General features: G+C 44.1%; 2 protein-coding genes across 4 annotated transcripts in view; one reads left to right on the top strand and one right to left on the bottom strand.

Annotated features, from left to right (window-relative positions):
* The window catches only part of AIFM1 (apoptosis inducing factor mitochondria associated 1), a 200,237-nt gene extending 195,863 nt beyond the window's left edge, over positions 1-4,374 (bottom strand). The window contains exon 1 of the mRNA XM_068248075.1: positions 4,278-4,374. Coding sequence (XP_068104176.1) covers positions 4,278-4,368 — 91 coding nt within the window. The 5' untranslated portion in view covers positions 4,369-4,374. The remainder of the gene's footprint in view (positions 1-4,277) is intronic.
* A 37-nt stretch (positions 4,375-4,411) lies between these two features.
* MARS2 (methionyl-tRNA synthetase 2, mitochondrial) overlaps positions 4,412-19,805 on the top strand; it is a 57,958-nt gene continuing 42,564 nt past the window's right edge. The window contains exon 1 of one of the 3 annotated variants that reach the window (XM_068248076.1): positions 4,412-4,858. In XM_068248076.1, coding sequence (XP_068104177.1) covers positions 4,624-4,858 — 235 coding nt within the window. In that variant the 5' untranslated portion in view covers positions 4,412-4,623. Of the gene's footprint in view, positions 4,859-4,899; positions 5,053-19,805 lie in introns of those variants that run through there. The other 2 variants (XM_068248077.1, XM_068248080.1) reach the window with 2 other exon arrangements.

Below are 19,805 nucleotides of genomic sequence, written 5' to 3'. Positions count from 1 at the left end.
ACTTGTGGGGTTCCTATACTGCCCTGGCATTTTAGGGTCCCTAAACCATGAGGAGTAGTATGAAAATCAAATGCCTCAAAATGACCTGTGAAATCCTAAAGGTACTCATAGGACTTTGGGCCCCTTAGCGCACCTAGGCTGCAAAAAAGTGTCACACATGTGGTATTGCCGTACTCAGGAGAAGTACTGATGGGGTCATTTGGGGGGTATTTATACTATCCTGGAATTCTAGCACCTCATGAAAAACATGACAGGTGCTCAGAAAAGTCGAAGATGCTTCAAACTGGGGAAATTCACTTTTTGCAACATAGTTTGTAAACGCTATAACTTTTACCCAAACAAAAAAAATATAAATAAATTCCAATAAGTGTCTATTTATTGATCAAAAGATGCGCAGTACAGCCCGGCGGACGTCCGATGACGTCAGAGCGCCGGCGTGGGACGCAGAAGTGCCAGGACTTGGAGCGCAGAAGAGCCCGACCTGGCAGCCGGCCTGGCCAGGTCAGGTCGGCCACCGGAGACCACCGGGAGCCTGCGGAGCGGCGGCGAGGGCACCTCCTGCCTGCCACGGGCTGGAGGAAGCCCCAGGTAAGTGAAAATTGATTTTTATTTTTTCTCCACCCTCCCTGAACCTTCCCTTTAAGGGGTTTTAAAGTGAACCTAAAGCCGGGGGGAAAAAAATGAGATTAATTCACCTGGGGCTTCCCTCAGCCCCCTGCAGCCGATCGGTGCCCTCGCAGCCCCGCTCTGACGCTCCAGGACCCGCCGGCGAACACTTCCGGTTTGGTCGTCACCGGCCGACAGGCATGGGAACGCGAGTAATTGTTCGCGTTCCCAGCCTGTATATCGCCCCCTATGCTGCTATTGCGGCATTCCCATGCCTGTCAGCCGGTGACGGCCAAACCGGAAGTGTTCGGCGGCGGGTCCTGGAGCGTCAGAGCGGGGCTGCGAGGGCACCGATCGGCTGCAGGGGGCTGAGGGAAGCCCCAGGTGAGTTAATCTCATTTTTTTCCCCCGGCTTTAGGTTCACTTTAAGGCTGCAGTCCTTAAGTGGTTAATAAAGAGACCCACAGAGCTCCCGATCGGCCGCAGCACAACGCTGAAGCCCCCCACAGCTGTACCAGTTACCCCTCAATGATTAACCCACTGTCGCTAAACACCTTTCGTCGCAACTAGTCTCCCAACGCTGTAATTACAGTGTACCTCTCACTGTAATTACTGTCTATCGAAGCCCCGGCAAGGCATCTTTGAAGTTCCCGCAGGGGCTCCACATTGGTCCAGACAGTGAATCAATGGGAAGCCTGGCTGTCCTGATCCTCTGCGATCGCCTGTGCATGGTTTGATACGGCGGTTCACCACCATTCATACACTTGCTAGGCGGCTTCTGCAGTCGGACGTGGCGGACGTTGTAGGCATTATTTGATTGGTCTTCTCCCTGTAGGGGGTGGTGATTTTTTGTCCATGCGACGTTATCGTCACATTTCACGACAGTTCTTCACCGGACGTTGTAGCTCGGTATGGGATTGGTTGTCTCGCTGCAGTCTTGGGGCGGACGCTGTAGCAAGACTTATGATTGGTTTATGCAATGTTTCCGTCGCATCCACTGATAATCCCTAAGCGGACGTTGTAGCTGTGCGTCTTATTGGCTGTCTCACTGAAGTCTATGAGCGGACGCTGTAGCTAAGCATGTGATTGGCTAATTTAGGGGTAGATTCGGTTTTACTTTGGATTGCCCGATCCCCCTGCTTATATTGATTTCTGACACAATGAATGAAGTGCTGCCACACGTTTCTAGTGTAGGCTAGCACCTCTGCGTGTCATATATAATATATATATGATATAGCCTAAATATGCTGATTGCTGCAGTACAATATATGGTATTGTGTATGCTTAGTTTATCTGCACATTTCCTATTGGCTGCCTACTGATCATGAATATTCATGTTTGCAGTCTTCCATCAGGTCCTCCTCCTGGAGATTATATATATATATTGGGTGATTTGTCTTGAATGGTGTCAGTGTGCTTGTGATGCCATCTGATGAAAAAGCGATGTTCTGAAACGCTGTGCGTCATGGCAACCCGGAACACTGTTTTATGCCTTTTTTAATGGAATTGATTAATAAATGAAGATTTTTAGACGGTACGGATCCTGACAACTTATTCTGATTGGATTCCCTGTATACTCCAGGGGAGATCACAGCACGTCATAGTCCTTTGGTGCTATCACACTGGTGAATTATTCTGGCACTCTTCAACCATTAACTTTTTGATTTACCTTTCTCTGTGCTCATGCGCAGTGTTCTCCACAGTAATTTTTTTCAGCTGGGTGGCATGAAAAAGTAGCCAGGTGGTGTGTTAGGGGGGGCATGCAGGGCGAGCTCAACTCTTCTTACAGCATAGGAGAAGGATGAGAAGACGAGGGCGCACCAAAGTTAGCCGGGTGGAGCACCCGGCTAAAAGAGCTTGGGGAGAACACTGCATGCGGTTGGGAACTTGCACCTGTACAGTCCCAATTCACAAGCCGTTGCTAGGGGAAGATTTCTGTTTTTCATTTACAACTGGAGTACTCTTGAATATGAAGACCACCAGGGACCAAGAACGGGAAGACCTTCATGACCACATGCTCTGCCATGATCCTTCTTAAATTGTTATCTAGCCCACCAGGGCTTCCCACAATTTTTTTTTTACCTGGAAACCATATGAGAAAGGACAGGGTCTGCTCTCCCTATGTTGACTACCATACATATTTCTGCATAGTCACCCTATTCTGATTTTTCAACTTCTGCCTTCATCTGTGACCTTTTCACCGCTGCTCAATCTACGCTTCTACGACTGGTGGCCAGAGGCATGTGATTGTGCACAGAACATGGTTCCGTGTCCTTTTAAGATTTAATAAATCCGCCTCGGGTTCTCTTTAAGGGATTGTACAGTAAAGGGAAGCTGTGTATGAGGTGGTAGAAATGGTGGTCAGTGGACGAAGTGTCCTAGGTAGAAGGCTATGCTTCCCTGAAGAGGTGAGTTTTTAGATTGCGGCTAAAAAAATATAAGTGTGGGTGACTGGCGGATGTGTTGAGGGAGAGTGTTCCAGAGGAGGAGAAAGAAGTCCTGTAAGCAGGAGTGAGAAAATGTGACCAGAGAAGAAGACAGGAGAATACAGTTAGTAGAGTGGAGATTGTGTGTAGGATGGTATCCGGAAATAAGTTGATTTAGGCATTGTTCACATTTAAAATCTCAATTACCGACACCAGCGTTCTGCAATTTTGTGCGCTTACCTGCGTGCTACGATTTGTTGTACTTTTGTGACCTCTTTGAAAAGAATAAATACAATGTATTTACTCTTAAAACCACTGAGGAAATCACTATACAAAGTGCTTTTTCAAGTGTTTTTCAAATTCCCTATACCTTCCATTGAGGCAAATTGACCCATTTTTGGAAGGTATAGGGAAATCGGAAAACACTTGAAAAAGCGATTCGCATAGCGCCCCAAAAATGGTACAGGCAACGCTTTGGTGAGCGGATCGGAATTGAACCATTTAGATGTGAACACTCTCATAGGGAATCATTGCACAAGCGCTTTTAGGGCGATTTTAAAAATCGGCAGCGCTTAAAAAAAAAAAGCGAAAACGCCCTAGGTGTGAACAAGCCCCTAGACAGGAAGGAGCTAGGTTGTGGAGAGCTTTGTAGGCAAGAGTAAGGATTTTATTTAGTATTTATATAGCCCCGACATCTGACTCCTGCAGCGCTGTACAGAGTATGTTGTCTTGTCACGAACTTTCCTTCAGACGGGCTCACAATCGAATCCCTACAATAGTCATAAGTCTATGTATGTATAATAGTATGTATCTTGTATCATAGTCCAGGGCCAATTTAGGGAAAAACCAAATATATATATATATATATATATATATATATATATATATATATATATATATATTGTATTTGAAATCTATTAGTACCTGCCCATACACCCTATCCTATACTGTCTCTATTAGTGTATATCACTATTGCAGCACTACTGCCTGTTGTACTAACATCACAAAGCACTGAGGAACATAACAGGTTTTTAAATAAAAATAACGTGTTTGTGCATATTACATTCTTACACATCCCAGTGCTAAAAATTACACTAAAATATTACTAATTATACAATGGCAATTAAACAGAGAAGGATCAGGAAGGGCAAACATAGGACAAAAAGCAATGTGTATTTTTTTATTTTTACTCAAATTATAAAAAATATATATAAAATGAGATGCAAAACGGATTCTTAAACCTACTCTTGCTGCTGCACCGTAACTTCTGCTGCGCCCTACTCCGAATCCCACAACTGGCTGTCCACAGCCCTAGAACCACTCTGCAATGCGCCATGTTAAAGAGACATATATAGTGTTAAACGTCGCACTTCTTTTACACTTTCCTGTGGGAGGAGACAGAAAACGCGGCCATTTTTACCAAGGGCAAACTTACTTCATGAAAATTATTTCTTTTCTGAAATTATTTTTACAGCTGCATGCTTTCCTCTGCTCTTATTTTCTCAAGAACCGCACAGCCACTCGCAACCCTTCTAATTCGACAGCTGTCATGAGCAACAGCTTGTTATAAAGCACGTGGGTCACTGCTGATATGTGGCTGAAAAGATATCAGATCGTCCGCAGAGTGGTACAATGCAGGTACTTGTCACTCTTCAGTTACGACAGTAATGGAAATGTGCAGCCGGAAAATCGACCGCATCTGTACACCACACCAATATTCTATGTGAACGCTGCTCCGCATATAGGACACGTTTATACAGCTGTGCTGGCTGACGCTCAACACCGGTACTCTGCATTGAGTGGCAAGAAGAGCTCGCTGAGTACTGGTAAGCATTATTTGTCGTAATGATTCCATGGAAACGTTTTCCATGCACGAAAAGATCATAGAACAGCGCTGTTTTGAAGACTTAAAGTTTATTTATTGGGCTTTATCCACAAAAATTCTCATAATTGACTTATTTATCACCTAATCGATAAAAATAACCTTTCAGCACATTTACAAGCAAAATAATCACTTAAAGTAAGTTGTTCCTGATTAACTTCATTTCAATATTACTTTTCTTACCTTAATTATATTTTTGCTCTTTGGGAGCTTAAAATGTAAACATAGATAAGGTAATAACAGAGGAAAACAGATGAAAAGCTTTGTGAATCACGCCCATTGTGTGGCTATCTGTTCCTAATCTATTTGTCAACTTTGCTTCTCAGATGATCTTCTGTTACATAAATGATATGAATGAATTACTGCAAGTGTTTTCACATTATGCTGGATACACACGTTGTGATTTTCTGTTCGATTGGTGGAATCGATCCTGGTCGATCAATTATCTTCAACATGTTCGATCGGGCTTTGATCGATACAGCCGTCGATTTTGCATACTTAACATGAGTAAATTGACGTCTGTATCGATCGAGACCCGATCGAACATGTTGGAAATGATCGAGCGAGAACTCGCAACGTGTGTACACAGCATTAGTGCCATCGAACAATCACATGCAGCTACCATGAGATTCAGACTTTTAGCACCAATGGTGACTAAGATTGTATTCTCAAGGTGACCAGTGACGCTACAGCAACCACACTGTAACAGGTAGTAATGAGCTTAAAAAGAGAACCAGAGATGAAGCACCCTCATGTATTTTATTACATTTATCAGTGGGAACATGACAGTAAACACCTACCCTGCTTTTAGTTTTATTCTTCTTAGTCTAATCTATCTGTTATCAACTGTGATAAGAATCCACCGACTATTCAGTCGAGGTTTGACCTGGAATCATTATAGCTGAGTCACTCTTCTGTGAAGTCTTTTCAAACCCAAGCCTTCCCCCTCCTGGCTCAAATTTCATGCTTTACATACTGAGAGCTGTGATGATATGGGAGGGGCTGATGCTGCAGGAAAAATCTCTGTCTAACAGACAAGTGTGGCTGTGTGATCTGTGTGCTCTGTGTGTGCAGCCTGTCATTATTATTTACTCACTGTATGCAGTTTCATTACTATGAGAGACACTTCCTACAGGCAGCCACAAAGCATACCAGAATAATAAAGTTGAAAGCACACAGATGAAAGCCTACAGCAGCCCTTCTTGTCTATAGTAGTGTTGTCCGGATCATGAACGATTCGGATCTTTGATCCGAATCTATTTTGTGAGTCGAATCATCCGAATCATCAAAATGAGTGATTCGGATCGCAAACGGGGCGGGGCCAGGAGCGACACGCCCCCCTCTCAGAGGGCAGCGGGGTCCTGGAAGCAGAGCTGAGATGGATCCCTCTGTTGGATGGGAGGCAGCCTTGCAGGGAGACAGGTAGATGAGAGAGAGGGGACATGGGTGCCACTGCCAGATATGTGTAGAGCACACATACTGGCTATAACGTGCTGCTGATTATAGGCTGTCTGTTCCGTAGTTGTGCACAGTGAACACATTGGAAGCTTTTGGCTCAGCACAGCTCAGTAACTTTGCAGGCACTGTGATTGCAGCGCAATATGATCCTCCTAAACAGCTGCACTTATCTTCTGGGAATGCTTTCTTTCACTGTGCCACGTTTGCATGCAAAGTACACAGATGAGCATATAGGTGAAATACATGTAAAGCATATGATTGAAGCATGTGGGTATTGTGTGCAAACAAACATTTCTGCTCTCTGCTCGTCCCTCCTCCATTCTCTGTCCACTCCCTGCCCTCTGTCCATCTTCTCCCCTTCTCTGTATGTCCACCCCCCTCCCCTTCTCCTGTCCTGCTAGTCATTTCACCCCCCGAATGCTTCCGTAGTAAAATGATCCGAGATTCGGATCAAAGATCCGGATCTCTTCAATGATCCGATTCGAATCATCCGGATCATTGAAAAGATCCGAACTTCCCATCTCTAGTCTATAGTCTCATATAGCCTATACAGCACATCCAGAACACCTCATAACTTGGAACAGAAGGAATATGAGCCGGCGGCCATATTGGATATTTCCTGGAGGAATAATGGATAAAAAGCACTCAAAAAGGCACACCAGAGTGGCGAAATTATCGGGTAGAGCATTTATTCTTTACAAGCTATCAACTAATATGTTTATTTTGTGTGAATCGTTCATCTCTGGTTCCCTTTAACACTTTAATATGTTTAATTTTGGTTTCATGGGAAGATGGTAAAAAAAAAATTGGTGTTGCCTGAATGGGCCACATGCAGAAAGTACGGTATATTTTTTTCAAAAGTGCTCCTCCATAGTGTCCCAGTTATAGTATCGCTGCTAGAATTTGTACATAATGGTTCTTTGCCAGAATGGCTGGATGGGTGACCCCTCTGCTGAGAACATAGCATATGTCCGGCATCCCCAATGCATGAGTGAGAAATCCAGACTGACTGCAGATCATCTCGTCCGAGTTTACACTGAAGCCATTGTTCTTCTTGTTACACTACCAGCTCTGTTGTGTGCCCTGTGTTATCCCTTCTCTCCATGCCACAGCAACGGAACACATTGCTACCCTGCAGGCTAGAGGCATGTCTGTGCAGCACTCGGTCCTGACTGTTGCCTGAGGGATCGGGTCTTGTAAAACAACTCCTGCATGTTTATGCACACTTTATATAGTGTTTCCACATGCTGCCCTTGTTAATATAGTGTTTATCTATATTAACATATATTACCTTTTATAGTCATTTATTCTGTATACTGCCAACATATTCTCTGCCGCTGAGCATAGTACAAGCAGGGCCGGCCTTTGATATGTGCGACCTGAGCGGTCGCTCAGGGCGCCAGCTCTCAAGGGTGCATGCGCCCTGTCGCCCCTTGCCGCCCCGCTGTCTCTCCCTGCCTCCTCTCCGTCTGTAATTGGAGCAGGACTACAAGAACATGGTCGCCGATGTCCACAAAAGTGGACAATCGTCGGCCATTTTCTTGTAGCCCTGCTCTAACTATAGATGGAGCGGAGGCAGGGATAGAAGAATGACATAGGCGCTGGAGCGTGGAAGTCAGGTGAGTCAGTCTCTGCCCATCCGGCTGCCGCAGAAGGGGGGGATTGACTGGGGGCATACCACCTACACTGGGGGCATACCACCTACACTGGGGGCAACTGTGCTACTACACTGGGGGCAACTATACTACCTACACTGGGGGCAGCTATGTTACCCTTTATGGGGCAACTATACTAGCTACCTTTACTGTGGCAACCATGCTACCTACACTGAGGGCACCTACACATGAGATCCTATACTGAGGGCACCTATACCTGGCTACCTACCTACCTACCTATACTGAGTCTGAGGGCATTTTCTGGGGAGGGACGCACCACAGCTATAATGAGCGTTGCAAATTGTTGGTGCTATATATGGGCCTGTGTGTGTGTGCGTATGTGTGCAAAGAGGATGGGGGAGGGGGGGCACATAAATCCGGTTTCACTCAGGGTACAGTGAAACCTAAGGCCGGCCCTGAGTACAAGACCGAAAATAGTGGGAACCATAGCTACATAAATAGTTTGAGTGTTAAGGTCAGAACATCCAGCAACACAAGTACAAAATACATTCATGTTCATGTGTGGTGTACAAACACCCAGCAATACAGGTACATGTTCATTTTGATAAATTAAGTACAAGAAAAACAAGAAGCACAGGGGGAGGACCTTTTTAGTTACGGTCTGTAGAGTATAGTGAAGTGGAGATACTAGGTGGGGTAAACCTAAGGGCTAGAAGCTGTAGATATGAATATTTCACTGAAGAGTGCTATGATGGATTATTAGATTGTCAGGAGAAGTGCATTTGAGGAATTACAGACTGAGAATGTGGTGGACAAAATGTGAGAGTTCAGAAGCAGAGGTGACTCTTATGAAAAGTCGTGGATAAGAAAATGAATGGATGTGAACAGACTAGAGGACAGAAGGGTCTTATAGGAGTGGCAAAGGTTTTGGCAGGAATGGTATCTGGAGATTAGTAAGGAAATGTTTTGAAGGAACAACTTATGGAAAGCTTTGTATGCGAGGGCCAAGAATTTAAACTGGATCCTTTGGGTAACTGGCAGCCAGTGAAGGGATTGGCAAAAAGCAGTAGTTTTACAACAGTGGAGAAGGGGTGGATAAGGCAGGCAATAGAGTTAAGCAGGAGCTGGATAGGCACAGTTCTGTTTTTTATTTATTTTTGCAGGCTGCAGAGTAGGATGTTGCAGTGGTTTTGAAATGGAAGTGGTAGGAGGTAATTAAAGGACTCCTGAAATTACCCAAAATATAATGAGGTAGACCTATCAAGGCATCCTTTATGGGGCCCTGATACTCATAGAATCCTTGGATATGCTTGCCTTGGCTCTTTTAGGAATCACAACTGAGCAGCGCTCAGTGAGTAACGTCGGCGCCGTCAGAAGACGGAGCCGAGGTTGCTTAAAAAACACAATAATTTGGCCTCCAGCAATAGCTGGAGGCCAAATGTATGCGACTCAGAGAAGTCATGGGTGAACAAACTTGCACAGAAACAGCTACAATACAACCGCACTGGTGAGTGGTTCTCCTCTGGCTTAACTCATTCCCGACTGCCTAACGCCGATAGGGGTCGGGAAGGTGGACCTCCTAATACCGATCGGCATCAAGTCCTGAGAGAGGAGATTAGAGGGGATGATACGCGTGCATCCTCGCTTGAGTGACGGAGCTCCGGCTCTGTCAACAGCCTGCCAGCGGGGATTGCGACTGTTGTACAGTGCCGCCATCTAGTGCAGCGCTGTACTGGGGACAGCTCTGTCACTTGGCTGTCCCCTGGATGGGCTCAACATGTGATCCCTCTCATAAGCTGATGCCTATGAGAGGCGATCGCCCTGATTGGTTCTTGGGGGGGAGGATATAATAAAATGAAAAATAATGCCTGCAGCAGCGATCTGAGCCCACCAAATGAAAGTTTTGTTGGTGGGCAGAAAAGGAGCCAAGATTCATTTGTGTGCTAACTTGTATGGCTCTGTAGCACACTGTTAAAGCTACAGAGCACTGAATTGTAAAAAAAATAGCCTGGTCACTAGGAGGGTGTAAGCCTGTGGTCCTTAACCTGTTGCCGACCACCCCACGCCAATTGGTGTGAACACGGCGGCAGCCCCAGGAGCACTCCACGCCGTTCGGCTTGAAGTGTTAGGAGTTGGGATTGCGCCGATGCGTGCGCATCCCCGCTGGAATCAGTCTCCCAGCGGCGATCTATTTACTAGGTACAGCGCTGTGATCTAAGGCAGCGCTGTACAAGTGACAGCCGTGTCACTCGGCTGTCCCCTCCAGAGGCACAAAGGCGATCCGCTGTCATAGGCTAATGCCTATGACATCCGATCGCTGTCACTGGCTTGCAGAGGGAGGGACTATTATAAAATAAAAAAAATTCAATAATTTATTAGAAAAACAAACAAAAAATACATAAATAAAGATGCCGGCAAGGATCAGACCCCACCAACAGAAAGCTCTGTTGGTGGGGAGAAAAGGGGGAGGGGGAAATTACTTGTGTGCTGAGTTGTGCGGCCCTGCAGCTTTAAGCTGCAGTGGCCTATTTAGTTAAAAATGGCCTGGTCTTTAGGGGGGTTTAACTAAACTTTTACTAAAATCGCAAACGCGCTACATGTACCATTTTCTGAGTGCCTTGGTTCAATGGAAGATATAGGGAAATCGCAAAGCGCTGGAAAAAGCACTTTGTATAGCGATTTCCTAAACGCTTCTATGAATAAATACATTTTATTTATTTATATCCGGGTTAAAGAGTTCACTTCCTGACTGACGTCAGGAAGTGAAAAAAAAACATCGCTGAGCAAAAGCGCTTTTCTAAGCACTAATCGCAGGGAAAAAGCTCATCAAAGATCACAGCATAAATCGCTCAGTGCTTGCGATTTATAATGTGAACAAGGCCTTAGAGTGGCTGTCTCCCCTTTTTTTCTCATCTAGTTCAGTAACACTTGTATTCAGTATTTAGCAGCAAGGAAGCAGTGTGCCAGCTATGGATCTTCCAATACTGCAGCTTGTATTGTGATTTCAGTGGTTGACACACCAATGCTCTCCTATCTCCAAATCTCCCCCTTTAGCAAGTCTGTCTGAAAAACAGACACAAGCAGAATACCTATCAGACTACACCTGAACTATTTTAAGGTACCCCTCCTATGTATGACACATTTTCCCAGCAACATTTTTTTTTTAGAAGGGCATAGTAAGGTGTCTTCTGGTTCTTTGCAGGTCTTACATTTAGGTAATGCAGGTCTCACATTTATGTAACAACTAAAAACAGAAGTCGACACACCACTGGCTCTATTTTGCACTTTTTTATGCAGTAGATCAGCACACTCACAGGCGTCTCAACCACCAGGCAGGTATAAATTCTTGCCTAGAGCGGCAGTAGGAGGCAAGAGCGCTGCTGCAGTGAGTAGTGAGAGAAGAAATGCCTCTCAGCTCACTCAGGTATCAGTTTACAGCAGCAGCAGCAGCTAACAGCAGTGCCTGACTCGACTCATAACTGATTCACTGACTGATTCATTCAGTTCCTTCAGCTCAATGATTCAAAGAACCACAGTAATGAGTCAGTGAGAGAAGGCTCTGAGTACAGCATCAGCTCCTGAGTCCTGACTCTTCACTATTAACTGATTCACTGATTCATTCAGTTCCTCTCTCTCTGCTACTGGTAACTGCGTGGATGTAGAGACTGAGTGTAGCAGCCATGCATGGACTGCCCCCCAGGCTGCCTTTTATTCAGTGATTTAGGGCTGGTCCTGTGTCTGGTGTATTCAGGTTTGCTGTTGTAAAGCAATGTGAAACACTAGGCTAGCTGATAGAAGTGCAATTAGAGGGCAGGCAAGCTGGTAAATATACATGGCATGATGCAGAGGAGGGTCCATGGGAAAAAAATCTGTCTGGTTTTTTTACCCATTGTTAAAATGACTGCATGTGCAGATAAGGTGTTGAACAGGTTGAAAAGTTTTGACAGTCCCTGAGACTGGCAGGGACAGCAGTCCTATTACCAGCAACCAGCCTCTGTGTAATGTGGGACTGCAATACAGATCAGCTCTGTGTTCCATCTCCGGCTATTCTCAGTCTCACTCCACTCCTCCTCTCTCTGGGCTAGTGCACGACAAAATCGCAATAGCAATCGCTAACATTTGCAAATGCGACTTTGTGAAGCGATTTTTGAAAGAATCGCTCCAATAAATGCTACCTGCAGCATGTTTGCGATTTAAAAAAATTACAACGCTGCTGTTGGAACACCCTCATAGGGTAACATTAGCCCAGCACTTTTCAAATCGCTGTAAATTTGAAAAGCACTTTGAAGCACTCTTGGTGTGCACCAGCCTTCTTCATTCACCTTTGTTTCCCTCTTCCCCTAGTGCTGGGTGTTTGTGTCTTCTTGTCATACAGGAAAGCTAAATAAAAGTGCAATCCTGGTGAGGCAAATATCATCTTCCTTCTCTTTCAGCTTTTCTCCCCTCATTATTTCTCTGCATAAGGGCTCAGACACACTATAAGGTAGTGAAAACAAGAAGTAATAGAGATGGTGGTGAAGGGGAGGACATAGGTGTGTGTGTGTGTGTTGGGGGGGGGGGGGGGGGGGGGCGTGGGGGGATTGGCCTTGAGGGAATTACAGTGGCCATACTTCTGTTGACTAGACAGCCGATCAACCAACCGTTTTGATATTAGCGAATCGGATAAAAAAGTTGGGTGGAAATTGGTTGAATGTATCAATCTGAGATGTTGGTAAATCTTGGGCCAATGTGGTTGTCAGGTGCGATAATCATGGTGTGCGATAACCACGAATTATAGACAAGACAGAAACCCTGGCAGTTGTCCCTCAAACCAGGGCTGTGGAGTCGGTCCACAAATCCACCGACTCCGACTCCTCAGTTTAGGATTCCTCCTACTCCTCGACTCCGACTCCTCTAATTTGCATATTACAATTTCCAGGACGTCTCAGGACAGCAACCCTGAGACTTGTCTCCCTCCATTTCCAACTGGACAGGATACTAGTTAAAAGAATTAACATAATTGATTAGGCAGGCACACTACATAAGGCAGCATTCCCTTACCCTCATCAGTTGTTTTCCTGTCCAGCAGGATGCTGGTTGTGTGGGGAGAGCTGGCCAACCATGATAAATTTCAGGAGCCGCGGCATACAAGTGTCCCCTATGTCAGCGCTGGTCAGGCGAGCCAGCGCGGGTGCTTGATGTCTGCATCGGCTTCTCCCCCAGTCTGTGTTACACGCCGGAGCGGCTTCCGCTGGAGGACGCGCGCAGGGGGACATGTGATTTCCGCATTACGTGACCAAGGAGGAAGTAGAATGCTTTCCATGGCTCGGCGTGCATCCCAGCGGACATCTCGCCGCATTTAGCCGCTGATTGAGCTAGTCTGCTCGGTAAGGCGGTGGATTTCTAAGGTAAAGCAAACCTTTTCATTATGTTTGAGCGGAAACCTTCAGGTGACCTATTCAAGGGTTGTGCATCCTGGTCAGTCTTGTGTATGCTGACCATGGAAGCGTCCGCAGGCTCTTGCTCCCAGGGTTCTGAGGAGACAAGCTCCACTCCCTCTCTGGTATGGGTCTTCTGTTATAATGTCTTTATACCAGCTATTATTTGAGGGTTATCAAGCACCCTCCCCTGGTTCCTCAGTTTTAACTTGGTTTCCGTCCTGGAAACACCCAAGAGGAATAGCTGCTGAGTTTATTTCGCCGGATTGGTGGCCTTTTGGCAGCACTGCTCATGCATGAAATCCCTGGGCCACAAGCCATGGCCGGGAGACTGGTGCTGGTGGGGGAGTCCAATATAGGAGAACTAGACAGCATAAGAAATGGTACTGTTCCTGACGTTCTCCCCAATGCTGGAAAGATGGGATCACAGACAAGAGCTTCCAAGCTTGTTCCAGCAGCTGGGATATTCACTCATATAGTTCACATGTGTGTTTTTACCCTCTCTCTTGTTTCCTCTATAATCTAGTAAGCTATTGGAAACTTGCAGGGTAATGATAGTTGCAAGGGGTTATTTGCTTCCCAGTTGATTGGTCAGGCCTGCAGTAAACCTATGCTAGCTGCAGAGACCGACAATCGTTGCAGGGATGTGCACTCACATGGTTGATTTTAGAGTGATGTTTCCCTGGTATAAGTTATACTTTCTCTTGTCCTCTGTGTCCATGCAATCTAGCAGTGGGTGCAAAGCAGGAGGCGAAGGTGAATTGTTGCCATTGCAGCAGTAGGCTTCCCCAGGGTTATAATAAGATGATTGATCAAGCCTGAACTGCAGCGATGGTGATTGACAATCTATAGAAATTTTCAGGAAGTGAATCTCTGGGTAGTTTCAAGGAGTTCCTTGTTTCAAACTTGTTCAGATCTATTGTGGATTTGTTTCAGATCGGCATTGCATTTGTCTCAGATCGGCATTGCATTTGTCTCAGATCGGCATTGCATTTGTTTCAGCTCGGCATTGCATTTGTTTCAGCTCGGCATTGCATTTGTTTCAGATCGGCATTGCATTTGTTTCAGCTCGGCATTGCATTTGTTTCAGATCGGCATTGCATTTGTTTCAGATCTGCATTGCATTTGTTTCAGATCTGCATTGCATTTGTTTCAGATCTGCATTGCATTTGTCTGATCTGCATTGCTTTTGGTTCAGATCTGCATTACTTTTGGTTCAGATCTGCATTACTTTTGGTTCAGATCTGCATAGCATTTGTTCAGATCTGTATTGCATTTGTTTACATCTGCATTGCATTTGTTTCAGATCTGCATTGCATTTGTTTCAGATCTGCATTGCATTTGTTTCAGATCTGCATTGCATTTGTTTCAGATCTGCATTGCATTTGTTTCAGATCTGCATTGCATTTGTTTCAGATCTGCATTGCATTTGTTTCAGATCTGCATTGCATTTGTTTAGATCTGTATTGCATTTGTTCAGATCTGTTTTGCATTTGTTCAGATCTGTTTTGCATTTGTTCAGATCTGTATTGCATTTGTTTCAGATCTGTATTGCATTTGTTTCAGATCTGTATTGCATTTGTTTCAGATCTGTATTGCATTTGTTTCAGATCTGTATTGCATTTGTTTCTGATCTGCATTACTTTTGGTTCAGATCTGCATTACTTTTGGTTCAGATCTGCATTACTTTTGGTTCAGATCTGTATTGCATTTGTTCAGATCTGTATTGCATTTGTTCAGATCTGTATTGCATTTGTTCGGATCTATATTGCATTTGTTTCAGATCTGTATTGCATTTGTTTCAGATCTGTATTACATTTGTTCTGATCTGCATAGCATTTGTTTCAGATCTGCTTTGCACTTGTTTCTCTGTATTGCATTGGTTCAGATCTGTATTGCATTTGTTTCAGATCTGCTTTGCATTGTTCTGATCTGCATTGCATTTGTTTAGATCTGCATTGCATTTGTTCTGATCTGTATTGCTTTTGTTTCAGATCTGCATTGCACTTGTTTCAGATCGGTATTGTATTGGTTCAGATCTGTATTGCATTTGGTTCAGATCTGCATTGCATTTGTTTCAGATCTGCATAGCATTTGTTTCAGATCTGCATAGCATTTGTTTCAGATCTGCATTGCACTTGTTTCAGATCGGTATTGTATTGGTTCAGATCGGTATTGCATTAGTTCAGATCGGTATTGCATTGGTTCAGATCTGTATTGCATTGGTTCAGATCTGTATTGCATTGGTTCAGATCTGTATTGCATTGGTTCAGATCTGTATTGCATTGGTTCAGATCTGTATTGCATTGGTTCAGATCTGTATTGCATTGGTTCAGATCTGTATTGCATTGGTTCAGATCTGTATTGCATTTGTTTCAGATCTCCATTGCATTTGTTTCAGATCTGCATTGCATTTGTTTCAGATCTGCATTGCTTTTGTTTCTAATCTATATTGCGTTTGTTTCAGATCTGCATTACTTTGGTTTCTGATTTGCATTGCATTGGTTTCAGATCTGCATTGCATTGGTTTCAGATCTGCATTGCATTGGTTTCAGATCTGCATTGCATTGGTTTCAGATCTGTTTGGCATTTGTTTTGAATTTGGTTTGATTTGTCAAGCCTGCACTTAAACCTTTACTGGCTGTAGAGATTGACAATTTTTCTGTGAGATACACTCTTAGTATTTAGAGTGTTATTCCCCCTGTATGTTTTATCCCCTCTCTGTATTCTGGCAAAGGGGAATGTAAAGCAGAGGGTCTCAAGGTTCTGGAATCTTAAACTATGTGGACAGTAGATTTTTCCAGTATTATAAGTAATTGTTGAATCTGCACAAAAGGCAGTGCTCAGTTGTGTGGCAGATTTATTCAGCATGGTAATTCACTGCCCATATAAATCTATGGGTCTGTGCACAGTGCGCGGTTGTACCTGATCGCATTATTCTAAAAGCGGCATGCAGATTTGTAAAAAGGCCATGTCTGGTCTCCAGTGCAGTTCACACTCATAATGTTGCGTTACTATGCTTGCATTATAAGCTTATCCACTGTGATCCTAGCCTAGAGCTATCATAGCTGTGGGTGTTGTCTTCCACTTAAAGTTACAGAAAATTCTTCATTTTTACAATAATTATGTATAAATTTAGTCAATGTTTGCCCATTTTAAAAGCTTCCCTCTCTTTTATTTACATTCTGACATTTATCAGATGGTGACGTTTTTACTGTTGGCAGGTGATGTAGCTTGAAGTACATGCTGCTTGTTCTGGCAGTTGTAAACAGCTGTAAACCGCTATTTCCCACAATGCAACGAGGTTCACAGACAGGAAACTGCCAGGAAAATAGTCCTCACAGTCTACTGTGGGAGGTGCTTCACCACAATATTAGACATACAGAGCCCCCTGATGAGGATCCATTTGTGAAAAGGAATAGATTTCTCATGTAAAAGTGGGTATCAGCTACTGATTGGGGATGAAGTTCAATTCTTGGTCACGGTTTCTCTTTAAAGGAGAAACTGTTAGGAAGCTGTTAAAAAGGATTCCAAGAATGGCAAGTTGGATAAGACTAAGCTGTCAAACCTGATAAGCATGCAGCGTCTGAAGCGGTGTCTAAATCTAGGAAATGTGCAGTGACCGTATGCCTGATTCTGCAGAACACCTGTGTCAATTAGGCACTGAAAAGGTAGTGAAAGATGAATCCCCTACATAGCTTAAAGATTTGATGGGATGGTTGAGATCAGAGATGTCCTTTGCTATTAAAGAAATTGAAGAATCTGCTTTCATACTTTCTAATTCAGATGTTACACCGACATTTACCCCCTCTACTTCTGATGCACTTATTGCTGGTCCTTCTAAATGCTCCTAACAGACCTCCTCAAGAGGTAGAGAGTCAAGGTTGATTCAGATAAATTTGACGTCTGAAGGGAGAGTGGATATCTATTATTGGAAGAGTTACCACAGGGCGAAGTAGACGCATCTGAGGGTAAAAGGCGTTAAGTCTCAGAAATTCGCCTTTCCACAGAATTTATGAATGAGTTATTTGAAGCTATGCATAGGGCTATGGGCATTACCAAGGAACAAGAAGACCTATTACTATTGTTAAGATGTACAAACGTTTATCTGACCTAAGATTGTATTTAAATTTCATAGATCTCAAGAGATCTTTTTACCATCTTTTTGCAGTAATTCATCAAATCGAAAGGAAGAAAGGTTGCACTGTCTAGGTGTTAAGAAGGTGTCTAATTGAATGAATATCTTCAGAGATCCAAGAATTGGAGGAAGTCCAATGCTTTGTTGGTTCTCTTTGCCGGAAAGCAGCCATCTAAAGAAACCTATTGCAAGATGGATCAGACAAGCTATTGCTTTATCTTACTTGCACCAGGGCAAGCAGTTATCAGGACTAGCGAAAGGTCATTCAACCAGAGCGGTTTCTACTTCCTGGGCAGAGAGAGCAGGAGCTACTATTAAGTCTGTGAAGCTGCAACCTGGTCAAGCCACAATACCTTTCTTAAGCATTATAGACTTGATTTAACCTCTAACTCTGACTTATGTTTTGGTAGAAGAGTTTTGCAGGCTGTAATCCCTCCCTAATTATGTCTTGTTTATCCTCTCAGGGTTGCTGTCCTGAGACGTCCTGGAAAGACAAACTTACTTGCGGTAAGGTCTTTTCCAGGAGTCGGAAGGACAGCACCCTTACTACCCACCCTGATGTATTGTTAATAAAAATTATTTGAAGCATCATTCTGTGTGGTCTTTTTTATTACTGATGAGGGTAAGGGAATGCTGCCTTATGTAGTGTGCCTGCCTAATCAATTATGTTAATTCTTTTAACTAGTATCCTGTCCAGTTGGAAATGGAGGGAGACAAGTCTCAGGGTTGCTGTCCTTCCGACTCCTGGAAAAGACCTTACCGCAAGTAAGTTTGTCTTTTGTTGATTAAAAGTATGTAACATGAAATTCGTCTCTTAACTGCCAGCGCTTAGGAATTTTACAAGACAACTGAAGTGAGAAGGATATGTAGACTACTATATTTATTCCCTTTAGACTAAAACTAGTCCTTGGTAAGAGTACTTGTAAAAGGTACAAACCGGAACAAAGAACATCTATCAGGCCCTAGGCAATGTAAGTGTGGGTACATGTAAGAATGATGTGCAGGTACTCTGCAGGGGAATGAGGAGATTGTAAACAGACAACACCTCTGTGTTCAATGTGCACAGCATTCTCAGTGGATTCCCTACAGCTCTGTGGGGAGTGCATATGTAGAGTATAGTACTACTGTGTAACAAAGTAAACCTGAGACAGCTGAAATTAAAGTTTTATACATACCTGGGGCTTCCTCCAGCCGCCTTCAGGATAATCAGTCCCTCGTTGTACTCCTCCACCACCTGGATCTTCTGCTATGAGTCCAGGTACTTGAGCCAGTCGGGCGTAGTGCGCATGCACACTCTCCGCCGCCAGGAGCATACTACACCTGTGCAGCACTATTGCGCAGGTGCAGAATGTTCCTGGCTGTGGGAGCGGCATGCGGCCGGACAGCGCTGACTGGCTGAATTACCAGGACTCATAGCAGATCCGGGTGGTGGAGGACAGCGAGGGACTGATTAGCCTGAAGGGGTCTGGAGGAAGCCCCAGGTATGTATAAAACTTTACTTTTCATCCGTCTCAGTTACCCTTTAATTTGTAGTCACCAAACCAAATTTTAACAACATATCAAATTATTTGATTTCATCAGCAAAGGGAGTGCATGCATTTGCATAAATCCGCATCAATGCAGAATTATTTCCATCTCGTTGACCATCTCTATTAGTGACACGGCTACACATCAGGCTTTATTCTTACAGCATAGATGTTATTTAGTATATATAAGAGATTCCTGTGTACACATCATATATACAGTCACAATCAGATATGTATATCTGACCTTAAAAATACAGGGACTGCTTTATTGAAGCAGCACAAGTAACTAATTTTGATTGGTTTATTTCATTTTTGTGTACTAAGCACAGCTATTACTGTATATATACATTATTTTTAATGACTATTATCTGAGAAATAGAAAATATGATAAAATGTTCTATTTTAATTACAGTTACAAATTCATTAGGAGTCGGAGTCGGTGCATTTTTTCCCGACTCCGACTCCAGGCACCCAAAATTGCCCGACTCCACGACTCCGACTCCACAGCCCTGCCTCAAACTGTATTGTGCCCCCCTGATGCCTGTACTTTACCTGTCACACTGTTCACAGAGTGTCCTTGCTGTATTTCCGCATTGGCATTCCACGTGATTACTGACATATACGACATGGGGTGAATGTGTGACATAATTTGGGCTGAGGCTGCCATAACGGGCCTCTAGTCTGTGTTTCCCCCCAGGCCAAAAGGTCCCAGTCCTTCCCTGGTAGCAGCATAGTG

This window comes from Hyperolius riggenbachi, chromosome 8 (genome assembly GCF_040937935.1).
Source record: "Hyperolius riggenbachi isolate aHypRig1 chromosome 8, aHypRig1.pri, whole genome shotgun sequence".
Lineage (NCBI taxonomy): Eukaryota > Metazoa > Chordata > Amphibia > Anura > Hyperoliidae > Hyperolius > Hyperolius riggenbachi.
The sequence above is the reverse complement of the archived record's forward strand: the minus strand, read 5'-3'. Positions and strand labels throughout refer to the sequence as shown.